Below are 16,717 nucleotides of genomic sequence, written 5' to 3' on the forward strand. Positions count from 1 at the left end.
GCACATGTGGCGTCCCACACCAATGCCCGGTCCATACTCCAAGGGATGAGAGTCATTCCGTCCGGGCGTTTGCCATCTGTTCGCGACATGCCGCTTGGCTCGAGAATAGCGGGCACGTTAACAGTGGCTAAGGCCCGGCGAATGATATCGTTGAGGGCTGCATGCCAGGAGATACGGTCGGCGCTCAGCTGGCAGGAAAGACCGTAGTGACCCAGAGTACTTACGTCTTTGCCGCAAGGACACCGATGAGGGGAGCAAACTGAAACACCAAGGCGGAGGCCTGCAGCTATGCGAATGGTCTCGGCGCTCAGGAAGGTACCGGTACTGGTAGAGGGGAAAGCGTGTAGCCAGTGGCCAGATTCCCACCTGGGCGCCGCTTCCAGATGCGCTCGGTCTATTGGGATGCAATGATTCATTAAGTCACTTAAAGTCTTTTTACACAGATTATTATCCTAGCTCCTTTGAATTTTGGGGTCGGAATGAGAATTTTCGTTTGGGCAAGCTTGGCTCCAGGCGTTTCTGGACTCAATTAACCACGTCACCTCGCAGTTTATTGGCGGAAGCTTTAGGATACTGTCTACGAGGTTGACCGTGCTATAGATTGAGGACAAAAAGACCGGAAGGGCTATGGCTGATATACTCCTGATGCTTAGACCATCATGTCTGATGGGGAGAGTAGCGTGGGTCCAGGTATTGTGGATGAGATGGACGTTGAGAATGGATTGAAGAAGAGCTTTTAGATCAGAACCTATTCATATCAGCTGATTATGGAATTTCCAAGCCGGACTGTCGCGAAGTACGTATGTAAATTTAGGAACGAAAAGGCAATATTTTAAAATACAGATGGCGTAGTGGGTGTCTATACTCAGGAACCTATCTGTACATGAGTTAAAGTTTGAGATTGAATTTTGGGAAAAGGCTGGAATTGAGTCATCTAATATAGGTGCACCTAGGAGGCTAAGCTTGTATTCGTCGGTGACACGAATGTTGGGGGCAAGAGTATTAAAATTTGGAATTATTGTATCCCTGTTGGGATAAGATTAAGGGATGTAAAGTTCGCATTTATCAAAATTTAATTAGAGGCCAATGGTGTTAAAACTGTTGATGATTTGGTTAAGGTCCGAAAGTACGATGTTTGCAGTGCCTCCTAGAGTTCCATCATCTAGGTACCAGACGTTAAGATTTGAATGCAGATTTTGGATGATGGAATGGATGGTGAGACGGAAGATGGCAGGCCCCGGAGGATCGCCTAGCTGACAGCCCACGGCGGATAATAGTTCTTTGGCCCTTTAAACTAGTTTAGAGGGGTCACTATAGCATTGGAGGAGGTAATTGTAAATCTCTGCACGTGTAGCTTCACCTCGTTAAGCCAAGCGTCCCTATTGACCGAATTAAAAGCGTTTTTGACGTCGATCTTGAGCAGCGCCTTATCCTTCGAGTTTTGTGAAGGAAGGTACGGAAAGCGTGAACAGCTGCTTCGCAATCGCTATTAATGCTGAAACCGAGCTGAACGGGCATAAATCTAATACTGAGGTTGCGAGAGATTTGCCGAGTGCATAATTTTGATGCGAGGCGTTTCAATGTGCTACCTACGACAATCGGCCTGACGCCGCCATCCTTTTTAGTTAGGGCTATTAAATGTGCACCGTAAAGGACGGGGGGGGGGGATGAATTTATGATAATGAACAATAAACAACGCTTGCAATTGTAACGAAATAGACTGATCATTTGTTGGGCCAAACAACACACACTTATTAAAATTGCTTTTGTAATTACACGTATAGGTTTTTAGTAGCAGTCGAGTTCCTTGTGAAAGCGTTCGTCCAGGGAAGTACTGCCACCTTGCCTATTTCTGCTACCAAGCAGTAATACTCAAAGGTAAAGTTGAAAGGGAAAGGTGCTGGTAAAATTACAGGCACCCGGGACTTGTCAACTTATGTGTCAAGATGACGGGCACAGTGGCAGTGCCCTTCAGATCTAAGATTGCGATTCAAAGCTCGGAGTGGCACTGATGGGCAGGCATGTCGTAAGGGACACCAGGCTTGTTCGTCCCGTCACTTGGTACCAAAAAAAAAAGAATTCTTTATTATTAGTTCAGTATTTAAAACTCTGTATCTAAGTATCTAAAATAATAAAGGAATGCACGCTTTACTGCACAAGAAACAACAGTTAATGAATATATTATTGTCGTGTTTGCTATGCCTTAATTTATCATTCTATCAATACTTCAATCGTCAACTTTATGCAAAATGGTTACCTCCGTGTACAAATTATTGTAACACAAAGGAAACATCTTTAATATATTGTGTCGCAAATGACCCTTAAGGCGTTATGACTCCTTTTTCTGTAATTGCCCAAGCTTACCTTGTTTTTTCGTCTGCATCACAGCTGCTTTTATGGTAGGAGATATACCGACGGATTCTGTGTAGACAACCCTAATACATACTTACAGATGTGAGTATGATATGAGCTAATCTAATAATCTAAAGAGAAAACCTTTGTTTTAATATCCTTTGCTAATCTCCAATATTAATTTATGGTATCGAAAAACTATCGACAATATTACAACACTGGCATAAATATATCAACGTTTCTATGCATCCTTTACCAAGCGGGTCTTCGATTTGGGACGTAAGATTGTTGACATTGACTTTACCTTCAAATATTTGACAGCACCTTTCTATTGTTCTTGAGAAATTCTACCTTTGTTTTGAAAGTAGCATAGGGCATTGTCGCAAGGTTTATTTCATATCAAGTCCAGTAAACACGAAAATATATTTTTCCATATCATATTTAGGCGTTTTCGTTACCATTTACACGTAATAAGCCTTATCAGGGCTAATAATTCATTTTGCTGTAATATAAATACCATAATGATTTTCTAATATTTCTTAAACAAAATGTTACAACAAATACAACCTTCCTACCCCATACATAGTTTTATAATTGGTAGAATAAAAGTAAGCAAATTATCTTTATCTTATTTTTTATTAAACTGATAATTTTTACAAAGAAACTATTCACATGAAAATTGTTACAGATACATTTTTCTTGATATTAATAACAGTTTGACAAATAGATTTTAGATAAAAGATGTTACACATCCCTTTTTTACTAATTATAATTTTGTACAAAAATTTACAATAGATATTTACAAATGTACACAGCTATATCTTATGAAAAATTTAAATTTGAAATTATGAAAAAAACTCTACAGGCAGTAAATAGGAGTTAATGTGTTTAGTGTTTCAGTTTTGCATTCCACGTGGTCAAAATGCCTTAAAAATGAAATTTATTACTGTGACAAAAGCCGCAGAACTCTACAGAATAAAGAACTTTGCGCAATTTATTACAAATTAAGGAGTTAGTTGAATAACCATATATAGCTAAAACAAAAGGAAAATATGAAATTTCTTACAATTTATACACATCGTTAAGTAAATGATTATGTAGTATTAACATGTTCAAGCATTTCTGGCAATGCATTATACGCTACCATGTTACCGAACCCACCTTTTGGCTCTTTTTTAGTAACTATAGCAACGATTTCTTCTTCAGGTGGTGGTGGAGGAAATTCAACGTTCCCTTCCATTCCTGCTATATCATCTATACTAAGAACTACCTCTCTATTGTCAATTTCAATTCTACTACGCTCTACTGTATTATCCTCCATTATACTATACAAATTCTCTGACTTTGTCTTGTTATACATTTGTCAGGAATTCATATAAAATGGATCATTCAAATTTACTTCATCATTCACAGTATTGCTTTTCTGAGACCACTCTCTCTGTTGATGTTTTATTCTATAAATTATCTCATCATGTATGACTCCAAAACACATGGCGGTCAATGCTAAGCCCGTTAAAGTATATACAGAACAAAACCATAGAACTGTGGAATTGATTGTATAATATCTTACACTGTGAACAGTTGTGTAACTCATCCCTGGTATTATACTACCAAAACCAATAGTGCTTAAGGCCATAAAACAAAAATAGAAACCATCAACGATACTCATATTGTCAAGCTTAAAAAGTATTATTGCTCCTATTGTAATGTAAATAAAAATGGCTGCTAGACAGAGTAATACAGGTGCTAGTATACTAAGTCCGTGCATTGACAATTTAGAATCAGTGTCAGGCCAGCTGATAACATCATCTTTGGCTGTACTTGTCGTCGGTCTTTCTGATATGGATAAATCTTTTTGACTGTCCGGCTTAAGCACATAACATTCTTCAGTAGGCGTCTTACTTGTGTTTTGACTGTTCAACATTTCTTCCTGTTGTCTTTTTAACTTCATCCTACGTTCTTTTTCGGCCATTCTTTTTTCGTCATAACAACAATAGCCACAATTTGAACACAGGCAACAACACAACGCTCTGCTGAAGACGCTTCTTGCCATTTTTGAGAGTAATGATCCAACACTCGATAAATATACGAGTGTCAAAGGAATTCCAAAAAGTGCATAGAGAATTGTCACTCCTTTCCCCAAAATTGTTCTTGGTGCAATATTGCCGTAACCTGCGAAAATAAACGGAAATTAGTTATGTGAATATAAGTGTGACCATCTTATCAAAAGGGGCAGTGAATTTAATTTAATTGTAAAACGTTCTTTCCTTCGTACCTACATTAGAAACTTGTCTGACAAAATTGTTATTGTAAAAGGCTTATTATAACTTCTAATTAACAATACACCAACTTTGATTAACTTTGTTTTCTTGACACAATTAAAGCCAATTTCCTGTATATTTAATGTGACTTTTGTTTATCTTTATTGGAGGACTTAAATAATATGAGGCGCGATTCTTACCAATGGTAGTTAACACGGTTAAGGAGTAGAAAAATGCAAGTGCCAAATTCCATTCGTGTTCCTCATAATGGTTGGTTATGTCGCTTCCCCCGAATTCTCCAAGAGCCATCTCCTTGTAGCTTACTCCGTAATGTGACGCCATTTCCGTCGTCACCCTTTGAACTAGTTCATTCTGGAATTTCAGTATCTCCTGTGCTGCTAACCGAGTCCAGTTTTCTCTGTACAAAATGTTCAACGAAACTGTTATCTCCCAAATATTTTCCACTGCGCGGCTCCTCGCATCCCAAAAGTAATTTGCAGATAATGTCAAATTCCCGTAATCATCATCATCTATTTCCTTCTTGTTTATTTTACTATCATTGCTAAGTTTATGAATAATTTTTTGTCTATCAGGTAATATCCGAGGTCTCACTGGTAGTTCAGTGCCTCCCTCTATAGCCAAGAATATAAATGAACCAAGAAAAGTGTACGTTAGCAGAACAGAAAATATCACGACATTAGTGAGGGAGCCGACAATCAATTGTTTTCTCCGATACTTGGTTGTTTTAAAACAAAAGCAGCAAACTACTTTCTGTCTGGGAGTTTGTGCCCTCTTTCTGCTATTAGATGCCATTGACTCCGCATCTTGGCATCTGTCCAAAGGGATCCCTCCATTTAGCGATGGCTTTGCCAATGTGTATTGTTCGAATCGGCTGATCGCTTCCTTATCCAACACCACATGATCTATGTCCATTTTTAACTGTTACCTTTCTTCCTTTGGCGACGTCGTCATTTTTCTTGCCTTATCTGAAACAAAGAAAACAAAACCGTTAGGAAACAACTATGCTTCTTTCTTCTCGAGTGATGTAATTTTTCAAAGTCCTTCCAGGAGACGGATAAGTGACAAATGGGGTAGTATGACAGATGAAAATGATTAATGTTCGGTTTAGTTTCGTTTTCGTTATAAATAAAATCTTTGAATAAGATTATTAATCGAGAATAGATCTATCAATTTCACATAAGGTAATCGTAAGCTTTTGTTATCAGTTATCCAATGTTTTTATAAACCGTGTTGTTTATACGTTATTTGTATTTCCATGCTTTATTTATTAACTGCACATGCAATTTGTCCTCGTATTATATTTATATTAAATATAGTGAATCTGGGTATATGTTGATGTATTATATTTATCTAAGTGTATTTATTTATGTACTCAGTACTTATAAGGAGTTACATGTATTTTACGTATCAATATTAGAATTTGCAAGTACGTCTACATTCATTTCTGATTTAGTTTCCACCTGCTCATTTACGGGTGCCTGGAAAAAACTAAAGAAAGACTGCTAATAGTATTATTTGTATTTTAATTTTAATATTATTTTTTTATTGTAAACGCAATAAAATATTATTTTTATGCTTAAGACGCTGACAAGCGTCGATGACCTTGCGTCGATGACCTTGCGTCGATGACCTTGAGCGATAACGCGCCTACTATAATTTCTCCAATAAGGTGGCGCTATACGCCCCGATGCGGTAAGAGTGTGGTGTTGGACCTTCCGCTTGATTTAACATAATATTGATTGCCGCTAATAGATGGCGTTGTACTTAAAATACACACATGCTATTAAACAAAAAAATATCGAAGCATATAAGAACTGGACATGTTATGCAAACAAGAAACAACCCACACCTCGAGTGAAATTGAGTTATGTATTTTACTTCTGTTCTGTTTTCATTTTTCAATACATTTTTCTACAGTTTCTATTTACTATTATAATTTTATATACAATTTAATTTCATTTATAACGCCTAAGCACTTCAACGCTAATACTGTCTTATATGTTAAGCCCCACGTCGATTACACTTGGGTTTGTGTTAAACAAGAGTATAAAAAATTTCGTAGTACCTAATCAAAAATTGCGGTCGACAATTAATTCAAGATAGGTCTTCAAAAAGACATCATAAAAATAGGTAGCTTCTAACGCGTATAGTTTAGTTTCATCTAATCCACTGGGGCCCCAAATCTGCTAATTTTCTTGGAACCGTTAGTCATTGTAGTTCCGTTGAAACTCTCTTGAGATTCTATTGCAATTATGAGAACAAGTATTTGTTATTCTGCTAAAATCTAGTTGCAACGCCAATTAGGTATCATGGTGTTAGCATAATGGCAGTGATGGCATTAATTAATTCAATTATTAACGATCGAAGTTGCCTTACTAAAAGTACCGTGGAAATTACGATGCATAACTAATTTTTGCCTCGTTTAATAGCAATGTAGTCTTGAAGTTATATGTATTTTTTTATATTTTTTTTCTGTCAAATTGTACACTACTATATCGACGTACACCCAAAATGGAAAAGTAAAACATATTACAACGTTTGATCATGCGTATTACGTAGTTCCATAAACATCCGGTAGATAGCATTGACCCATTTTGAGCAAATTGTGAATTGCGACGTAAAATTTTTTTCTTTTGAATATATAATAATAATAATAACGCACACACCCAACACAGCTCCGCACTAGGGAAACCAAGTGTCCCGGGTGCCATGGACACACAGATAAACAACCACAAATTACACCCAAACTCACGAAAGAAATAAATGTAGGTCATACAAACTCGGCCCAAGAATTGAACCTAGGACCTCTGCGTGGCAGTCCGGCATGGTAACCGTTCGGCCACGGAGGCAGTTTATACTGCAGATTAGACTGTTTTATTTCTGTTCTCACAAGAACTCATCAGTCCTTATGAGCTGATGAAGCTGGTTTGATTTTTTTTAATATAATTTGTTACATTGACAAAAAAATGCTGTAGAATCTATCATCGTTATGAAATTGTGGCACTGACAACATAGTTTGATTGTAAAAACATTAATACATAGGTATTAACAGACATACAGAGGTCGGCACCCAAGGATTAAAGTTTTATTGATAGATAAACAGATAGATAAACACTTTATTGCTCACACACAAGAATAAGAACAGTACATAAAGAACTTAAAACTAATGTGGGCAAAGGCGGTCTTATCGCTAAGAGCGATCTCTTCCAGACAACCTTAGAGTTAGAGGAAAGCTAATCGGAGCGGGAGACGTAGTGTGCCAATTTTACAAATATAAAAAAATAAAAATATAAAATATAAAATTATATAAATTAAAAAAAATACAAAATAAAAAAAATTAAATAAAGACACGTAGTAAATTATAAAATATTTAAAAAATAATGATATATTATACCTACGTAGATATATGTATATATAAATAAATATACCTAAATAAACTTATACTTACTAATATACACGTTGTAGACTAGGACTGTGATAAAAGATATTTACGCAATCCGGTTTTGAAAATGGGCAGCTACTTAGAATGTCGGACTTCAAATGGGAGATCGTTCCACAATTTTGCAGCCTTAATCGTAAAGGAATTTTTGTAATACTCAGAGCGAGTGAAAGGAGGCTTCAGTAGGTTATCCATTTTAGACCTTAGTTCACGGTTGTGATCATCCCCGAGGAAGCGAAAACGAACCTTAAGGTATGGTGGAGTACGAGGGTCGTAAAGAACATTATAAAGAAAGCTGAGCACGTGCTCCTCACGGCGCAACTTGATAGGGAGCCACTGAAGCCTTCTCCTAAATTCGGCCACATGATCGAACTAAAGTTCTATATAAAGTTTTATTGATGTAGCAACAATATACTTTTCTGGCTGTGGTATAATAATTTCACCAATCTAGAAATATAGCACACAAAAATGCTTTTATCAAATGCTTTATTGGCTCGAATTTCTTAAGTATGTAATTGAATATAAAAAGCTTAATGTAAATAACCATTAGACGTATTTAGAAAACCAATAAAAGCTTTAGCACCTTCATCAACTCAAAGGGATCGTTTACAAACTCAAAATTTCTGTTTATGATATTTTACTTTCTGGACACGTCTTCTCAGTTCGATTTCTCCCGGACGGGATGTTGGTAACGCGTCATGAATAAAAAAAAATATCTTTTTATTTTCTTTTTTCTCTCAGCCTCGTTTTCGCACCTCGTAAACGTTGGACTGGCAAAATTGATATTTTGATGAAATACTTAGCATTTACACATGTAAACGTGTCTGAGAGAAATGTAATTTCAGATCTCTCAAATTTCAATTATGGTGCCCTTTTTATAAAATTATCCATAGTATCCCTTATTTCTGAACCACCACTTCAAGCGCCATCTATATTAGCAAGATGATAAGCATGAGTGTTGTTGCTTAACAAAAATAAAAGTTACTCTATTTTGATTGCTAATTGCTGCATTACTATATGAAGTCTGAGGAGATAGTGGAGTACATCAGATATAAAACCAAATACAACCTGAGGGTCGGGCGGTTGAAGTCCCGCCACAACGTGAATTTCAATTCGTTTGTGGCGAGGGTACCGACCGAACATCTGTTGACCTTCATGAAGGAAAAATTTTGGCCGAAGGGTTTCTTATACGGCGGTTCCGCGGCCGGTTACCTGACACCAGATTGCGCCACATGTCGTCCACTAAACTAAATAAAAAAATATATGAAGAAAGCATCTTGAGTCTAAACACTTTAACCACTAACACGGGCCGGAAAAGAGCTATGTTTTAGTAACCGATTACATTTCGATAATTTGCCTAACGATATGGGAGATGGAAAAGAACTACTGTTGGTTGATAAAACACAATTCTTCAATTATCCCGTTTGGTTTATAATTAACTAAATTTAGAAATGTATTATATTGCTCTTGTAACTTATTTGTATTTTTATATTAAGTTTATGTCACGTTTTCTATTACACTGGGAGTGAGCCAGGTGATCTGTAACACAGGTTTCCAACATAGTACAGACTCCAGCTCTCACTAAGGCACTTGTTATTTGTTATTTTTATTTTTAGTAATTAATAATTGTATTTTTAATGTATTCATACACTGTAACTATACCTTATTGAGAAAATAAAGCATATTGTATTGTATTGCTTGTGCATCGGCATTGTAAAGATCATTACTTTGCTTAGCTGACCAATGCTTTAAAAACTTTTTATTCTTCCAGCTCATAATTGTAAAAGGATATTACTTCTTATCGAATTGGTGCAAATATTCAGAACGCGATGTTTCAAAAATGACTTCTGTTTCAATTATGTTAAGATATATAAATCTATACCTTACGGTAAGTATCTATGAGTAAAGAACTTTCAACGTGAGAGCTGTTCGTATAAATTGATACCATTTACTCACAGTCCACATGACGTGGCTCTTCAGTAAATAAGGTAATAAGCGGACCCTTTTCAAGTGCTTCGACAGGGGAAGGAAGCCCATAATCTGAAGTGGTATATCAACACATCCTAAGGACCTAACGTCAGGTGTACAGCAAATAAAATGCTAAGATAAACGAAGAGAAACAACGATAGTAGCAGAAATGTTAGTAAGCTAAAGGATTTAAAATATGAATAGAATTTACCGGTTACTTTACAAGATTATAAAATGTCAAATGCGAGAATAAGTGAGACAATAGATAATTTAAATATCATACAATACATTCGTTAACGATACTGGTTGTAATGGTCGTACTCAAGGGAATTGTTTATACTATGAGCACTAGAGTAAGGGTTGGGTTTCATTTGTCAGCACGCATTCGCATTTTGGTTGACGATAAATCAATCGAAATGAAATTATTGTTTCAGTTTAAATCGCGTATATTTGTTTTTTAAGCAAACCAAAGTTTCGGATCCTTTACAGGTCCCACGAACACGGCTGATTCTACTAGACGTTAACTAAAAAATAGTTCCATTTCCTATGTGTAACAATCGCGAAAATCCGAGAACTCGATACCCTATTACTTGTATGCACCGCACCGTATTGTTCTGGTCATCATTCATCACCCACGCTAATCTATTGTAAAGCGCAGGCCACAACACGAACTAAGCCAAGTTAGCTTAGTTTACGTTGCCGGGGCATCTATTCATACTTCGGTTCACACCGTGAACTAAGCTAACTAAACTAAACGATGGAGGATCCTCGCTACAGGGAGTGCGACATCTTGAGCGACTCACGTTCCTTCCTGGATGCGATAGTGAACCCGCGATCCACGCACCCTCTGGTAAACGAGATCAGGTTGAGTCTATCGCGGGCGGCCGAGCAGGGTAGCAGCGTCAAGCTCTGGAGAGTGCACGCTCACGTCGGCACTGTCGACAACGAGCGCGCGAACGAGCTAGCCAAATATGCTGCCCTCTAATAAGAAAACGGTTGCATACTACGACGGATTTCCTCTATCGTACGCCAGACGGGTGATACCCCGAAGAACCCTGGACGCCTGGCAACAGGAGTATTCCGCATCCGCAAAAGGCAGCATCACCAAGCTGTTTTTTCCGGACATACGCCAGGCGTACTGAGTTGTCGGGAAAATTTGCGTATCCTACTGGCTGACTCAGGCGTGGACTGGCCACGGCGGGAACGCTGCGTATCTCCATCGATTCAGATGCTGCGATGACTCTAGATGCTTGTGCTCCCCAGATGACGCACAGACGCTCGAAAAAGTCCTGAACAAATGCCCCGTATTCGGTGCCAAGAGGTTGAAGCTCGAATTCGAAGTCAACGAGAAACTCTCGACCTCGATATGGAGCGCCCTGACAGGGAAGCGTTCAGGATCGAAATTTGCCGAATTCTGTGTGGCGATTATGAAAGCAGTGGCGCAGGCCAACAAGGCGAAAACAAAGCCTCTGTAGTGCGGAGGGGACAACGTCGGCGAAATAATTAGTTAAATTCTGACGCAATATTTTATTAGATTTTTTTACAATGGTTTACACCATTTTATAATTTTTTACAATTTTTTGACATTATTATTATTTTAACAATTTTACAAATGACTTTATACAATTTAGATTAATTAAAAACATAGATTTTATTTTATTTCAGTTTAAAATTTTTAATGTAACATTTTTTTTTACAAAAATATAATGCTAGTTAGTACAAAAAAAAACTAAACTAACCTAACGATCCCGCTAAACTATATAAAATATTTCGCCCTTCTGCTGTCCTTCACCTCCGCACGTATCCATAGTGTAACACTATTTATTAGGTATTTTTTTAGCTTAGTTTTGCATGCTACGTGAGCTAAGCTAAGTTAGCTTCGTTAGCTAAGCTAAGTTAGCTTCGTTCGCGGTGTGGCCTGCGCTAGCGTGCAGAAGCACTGCACACCGAAGCACGTTTAAGAGCTTTGAAACACTGGTTACTCCTTACAAACTCGTATATTGGACAGCTCGTGACCAAAATCGATCGACATTATAGTGAATTGATTTTTTTTTATAATATCGTATCGTTTTTGTTATAAGTGACGGGATGAACAAGTCGTGCGCCTGATGGTAAGCTACATGCCTGTCCATAACAGTTGCAGTGCCACCCAGAGCTTTAAATCGCAAAGATCTGAGGGGCATTACCTTTGCGCCCGTAACACTGAGACATAAGTTGACAAGTCCCATGTGCCTGTAATTTCACCAGCACCCTTTACCCTTCTAAACCGGAACGCAGTAATGCTAACATTACTGCTTGGCGGCAGAAATAGGTAAGGTGGCAGTACTTACCTGGACGAACTCATTCACAAGGAGCTCTACTGCTGCTAAATGATCCCCCTCTTCGTGTAATTTTGTTAAATAATATTTCTTATTTGTAGAGTTTCTCGCCATCGCTACTTTGAAAAAAAAATGTTATTTCTTTACATCATTTTAAAATTATAGCATAATGACAGGCATGAGCTAGGCCATGTTTCATAGTAAATTAAACTTCTTGTAATTTGATTTTTTCAGTGTATATTTATTAGGCTCACATAGCCAAAAAATTAATAAGTACTTATTTAGAAAACTTTGTACTGTCAACCACCTTAATTTAATAAATATAGAACTTAACATAAATGAAGACGTGATCATAACGGAATTATTTTATAGTACTACGTTTATAATAACCGCAAAACATAATATTGATATATTTTTCATATACAGATTTTTTTTTAAATACCACATCGTAAAATCTTACATTCGCATTCTGAAAGAAATTGGTTGAAAAATTATGATCATTTTAGGTACTGCATTTACTTATTCTATGATGCGTGGACCCAGAGTTGTTTTAGCCACGTAAGCACACTTCGGAACGGGATCGTCTGTGTAAGCGCCCGAAAGCAGGCGACAACATCCTTACGCACTACAAAACATCATTGTAGCCGCGTGACCATATTAGCAAACTGCTCACATCAGACACTCCATATAAAACACACCTCTAGTATCAACGCGATGCTGACGCGTGCTGACTACTGGAATCCAACCCTAACGTAATTTAATCGAAACCAGAACCAAGACTAATTTAAAATTTCGTTTCCTAAGTTAATTATTTAACTTGGAACGGCATCATTTCTTCCTATTGACTATGTTAAACAATTTCTTAAACGTTGAATTAAAAAAAAAATACAGTTTTACCTCAAATGAAAGCTGCCTATAGTAGTCAATTTAAAACAATGTTTATCGATTTGATTTCATTACAAAGCGCCTGGTGCTATAGCATAAGCCTAATGGTCTGTGTCCACACGAATACGTGTAAATGCATTGACAATTTCATATTTGTTAGATCCTGTAATAACTGCGGGAATAATATATGTAGAAAGACGACGAACGATACTTTCTTCAAAAAAAGTCGACTATATTGCAACGTTGTAAGGGTTAGTTACGTTCCTTATAATAAAAAATCTATTACGATGAAAACAAAAATGGAAAAGTTATTAAAATTTAATTAAATAAAACTTAATGACGACATGAAACACCAACATGGATAATATTATAGGTGCAACTATCGATTTTGCACTCCAAAGTTTAAGTAGCAAAATAAGGCATTTTGCGCAAGATAACACACACGACCATAACATACTTAGCGACAATAGCGGACAGAGCTCAGATTTACGGAACTCTGTGTACTGTTTTCACACGTGTCACGCCCACTAAGCACGTTTATTGTATTTATTGTTCTGTGAGTTTCAAGGTAGTATCTATTCCGAAATGTCACTTTTAATCGCCTCCATAACAACCCTTGAACTGCCCTTTTATTTTAACACCTCGCAGCTCACCTCTAATCAAGTGGCATGAAGCCAATTCCGGTCATTTGCCGGTTTCCACGCCCGTGCGCGTGGCTCATTAGCGTTCGTGTATTGTGTACGTGGCTTGATGACGCGTCCGGCATACGGGTTGTCTGCAACAATATGCAACAATATGCATATTCTATGTGAATTTTGGATTGCGGTGTTAATGTGATATGAAGTTGGTCTATTTTCATTGTGTTGATTTAGTAATCCAGTTTATTAGTGTCCTCATCGTTTTACCTCTTTGGAATAAATTGGTGGTTACGTTCTTTTCAGTGAATGGGGAAAGTTTGCCTGGTAGTACTCAGTGGAGTTTTGTAGTCTATACCTAAATCCTTTTGTAAGACGAGAAGAAAGTTTCCCGGGATCGTTGTAAGTCTTTGCTACCTTGGGAACACAATATTTTAGATGTTTTATTTGGTCCTTCTCGGGCTTATTAAGTATATATTATTATACATTATTTAGTATCAAATACATACTATGGCCGAAATAAAATGGGCTGGTTATTGGTTTCAAACCAGGGTTCGAAATGATAATCATCACGATAATTATCTTTATAAATATATCTTGATAATTAATGATATTTAAAAAATAAATTGGAACAACAAAATTCTACCGCAAGTACTGTCTTATCACGTGTTTGTATCATAGAAGTAGTCCAAATAAAGTAAATCGCTCTTCCGAAAAATTTTGTTTCGTGTTTACTTCGTTTGTCATTTTCAGTGAAGAATTGAAAAGACAACTAGAAATCAGCATGGACAATTATCGGATATAATTACGGTGTCCTAAAATACATGCCTTGGGCCTAGTTTAAGCATCAGTCTCCCAGTATGTATACGTATAAAATAGTTTTTAGAGTACTTTTGTTTCATTATGTTCATATTAAGTACAGTGGTGAGAAATAAATAAATAAATAAAAATATATCCGATATATAGATAGCTTTCAGATAATTATCGTCGTAATATGCGTCGCGCAAGCTTGGCATCCTGAACAAGGTGCACCGATTTTTTACTCCAGAGCTGCGATACCTGTTGTATAAAGCTCAGGTCCGAAGCAGCATGGAGTACTGTTCGCACCTTAGGGACGGCTCTGCCAAGTACTTGCTCGATGCCCTAGATGGACTGCAGCGCTACGCCTTCCGTGTTGTCAACGATCCTCATGTAACTGAGCATGCGGAGTCGTTACAGCTTCGCAGAGATATAGCGTCTCTTAGCGTATTCTATCGCCTGTACCACGGTGAGTGCTCTGAAGAGTTATTCAACCTTATCCCTTCCTCTCCTTTCCATCAGCGGACCACCCGTGCCGGACTGCGTTACCACAGATGGACGGTCAGTTCAATACCGTCCCGCACTAAAAAGTTTGGCAATTCGTTTTTATGCCGAACCATCAAATTGTGGAACCAACTCCCGGCGCATGTATTCCCTCCCCTCTATAACATCGGGTCCTTCAAACGTAGTGTGAAGAAGCATTTGGCCAGACCGGCAAAATGATAGTGACGGAGTGAAGATATTTGTGTTTTCCATCCGTTACTCTCATCTCTGGACTGTATTCGCACTTTCCATCAGGCGCGGTGCAGTCATTTTGCCGAGTCACAATAAAAAATAAAAAATAAAAAAAAATTATCATTATAATTACCAAAGAATAATAAATAATATGATAATTAGGAACCCTATTTCAAACCCCATAAATCGACTTATTTTCTTGTAGTTATACTCGATGTTTGAAATAAATTTCGTAAATGATAAATGCATTCAAATGTGTATTTATGAAGAGCAACCCCTAAAGTTTCTTGCTCATTCTTCTCAGTAAAATCTGCCTTACGGAGTATTTCAAGTGTGATTTGCTTACTTGTGAAATAAAGATGATTTCAATTTGAATTTGAGTTCATAATAAAGACAACGCGTTTACTCTTCACCAAATAGCTTTTCTCCCATTAAAGTGTTCTTTACAGCAAATTGGATTGGGGCCAATATTATCTTAACGAATTGAATTTTCAATACATATTTCAATGATTGTTTGCAAATTATCATGTTCAGGCGTATTATTAACATAATGGAACACGTTTCATTACAATATTGTAATTACCGTGCAAATGAGCTACATGTTTATTTCATATTAATATTTTATTCACGTAACTTTCACGCAATATGGTTACTTAAAAAAACGCAGAAGTTTTCAGTTTTAAGTAAATTGAATTGCGTTTTTTGTTGGATGTGGTTTTACTCACGTTATTATATATCTACGCTATCTGTATCTTTGTAAGAAAATGTACATAATTATATATACAATAGGTCCCAACACTGTGGTACACAGAGGTCTTTGAATTTCGTAGACAGGATATTTTGATTCATATAGATATAACTTTATTTTTAAAAGTAAGTAATACTACTTTCAGAGATTTTTAAAAGCATTAAGAAAATAACACCTATATTTTTATGATGCCAATTGAAAGGGTAAATTATAAGGAATAATTTCTGACCAATTTGTTATTAAGATGCTGTGTAACTACATCTTAATTTAAAGACACATCATGACATTTTACATTTAACTTTAAAAAAAATAATTATGATTTTACTTCGGAATTCGTACTTCAAAAATAGCAGCGGTAGAGCTCGTGGTGAAAGAGTTCGTCCAGGGTAGTACTGCCACCTTATCTATTTCTGCCGCCATATGCTGCCGCTATGTCAGCATTACTGCATTCCGGTTTTAAAGAGTTAAGGGTGCTGGTGAAATTACAGGGACACGGGACTTGTCAACTAATGTCTCAGGGTGACTGGCGCAGTGCCCCTCAGATCTTTGCGATTTAA

General features: G+C 37.0%; 1 protein-coding gene across 2 annotated transcripts in view; it reads right to left on the bottom strand.

The window, feature by feature from the left end:
• Positions 1 to 3,428: 3,428 nt before the first annotated feature.
• The window catches only part of LOC113226046 (TWiK family of potassium channels protein 9-like), a 253,117-nt gene continuing 239,828 nt past the window's right edge, over positions 3,429 to 16,717 (bottom strand). For both annotated transcript variants that reach the window (XM_026458550.1, XM_026458551.1), the window contains 2 exons: positions 4,814 to 5,599; positions 3,429 to 4,524 (listed from right to left, as the gene is read on the bottom strand). In XM_026458550.1, the coding sequence (XP_026314335.1) occupies positions 3,716 to 4,524; positions 4,814 to 5,546 (1,542 nt within the window). In that variant the 5' untranslated portion in view covers positions 5,547 to 5,599 and the 3' untranslated portion in view covers positions 3,429 to 3,715. The remainder of the gene's footprint in view (positions 4,525 to 4,813; positions 5,600 to 16,717) is intronic.

The sequence above is a fragment of the Hyposmocoma kahamanoa genome, unplaced genomic scaffold (genome assembly GCF_003589595.1).
Source record: "Hyposmocoma kahamanoa isolate Upper Pololo Valley unplaced genomic scaffold, ASM358959v1 180, whole genome shotgun sequence".
NCBI lineage: Eukaryota > Metazoa > Arthropoda > Insecta > Lepidoptera > Cosmopterigidae > Hyposmocoma > Hyposmocoma kahamanoa.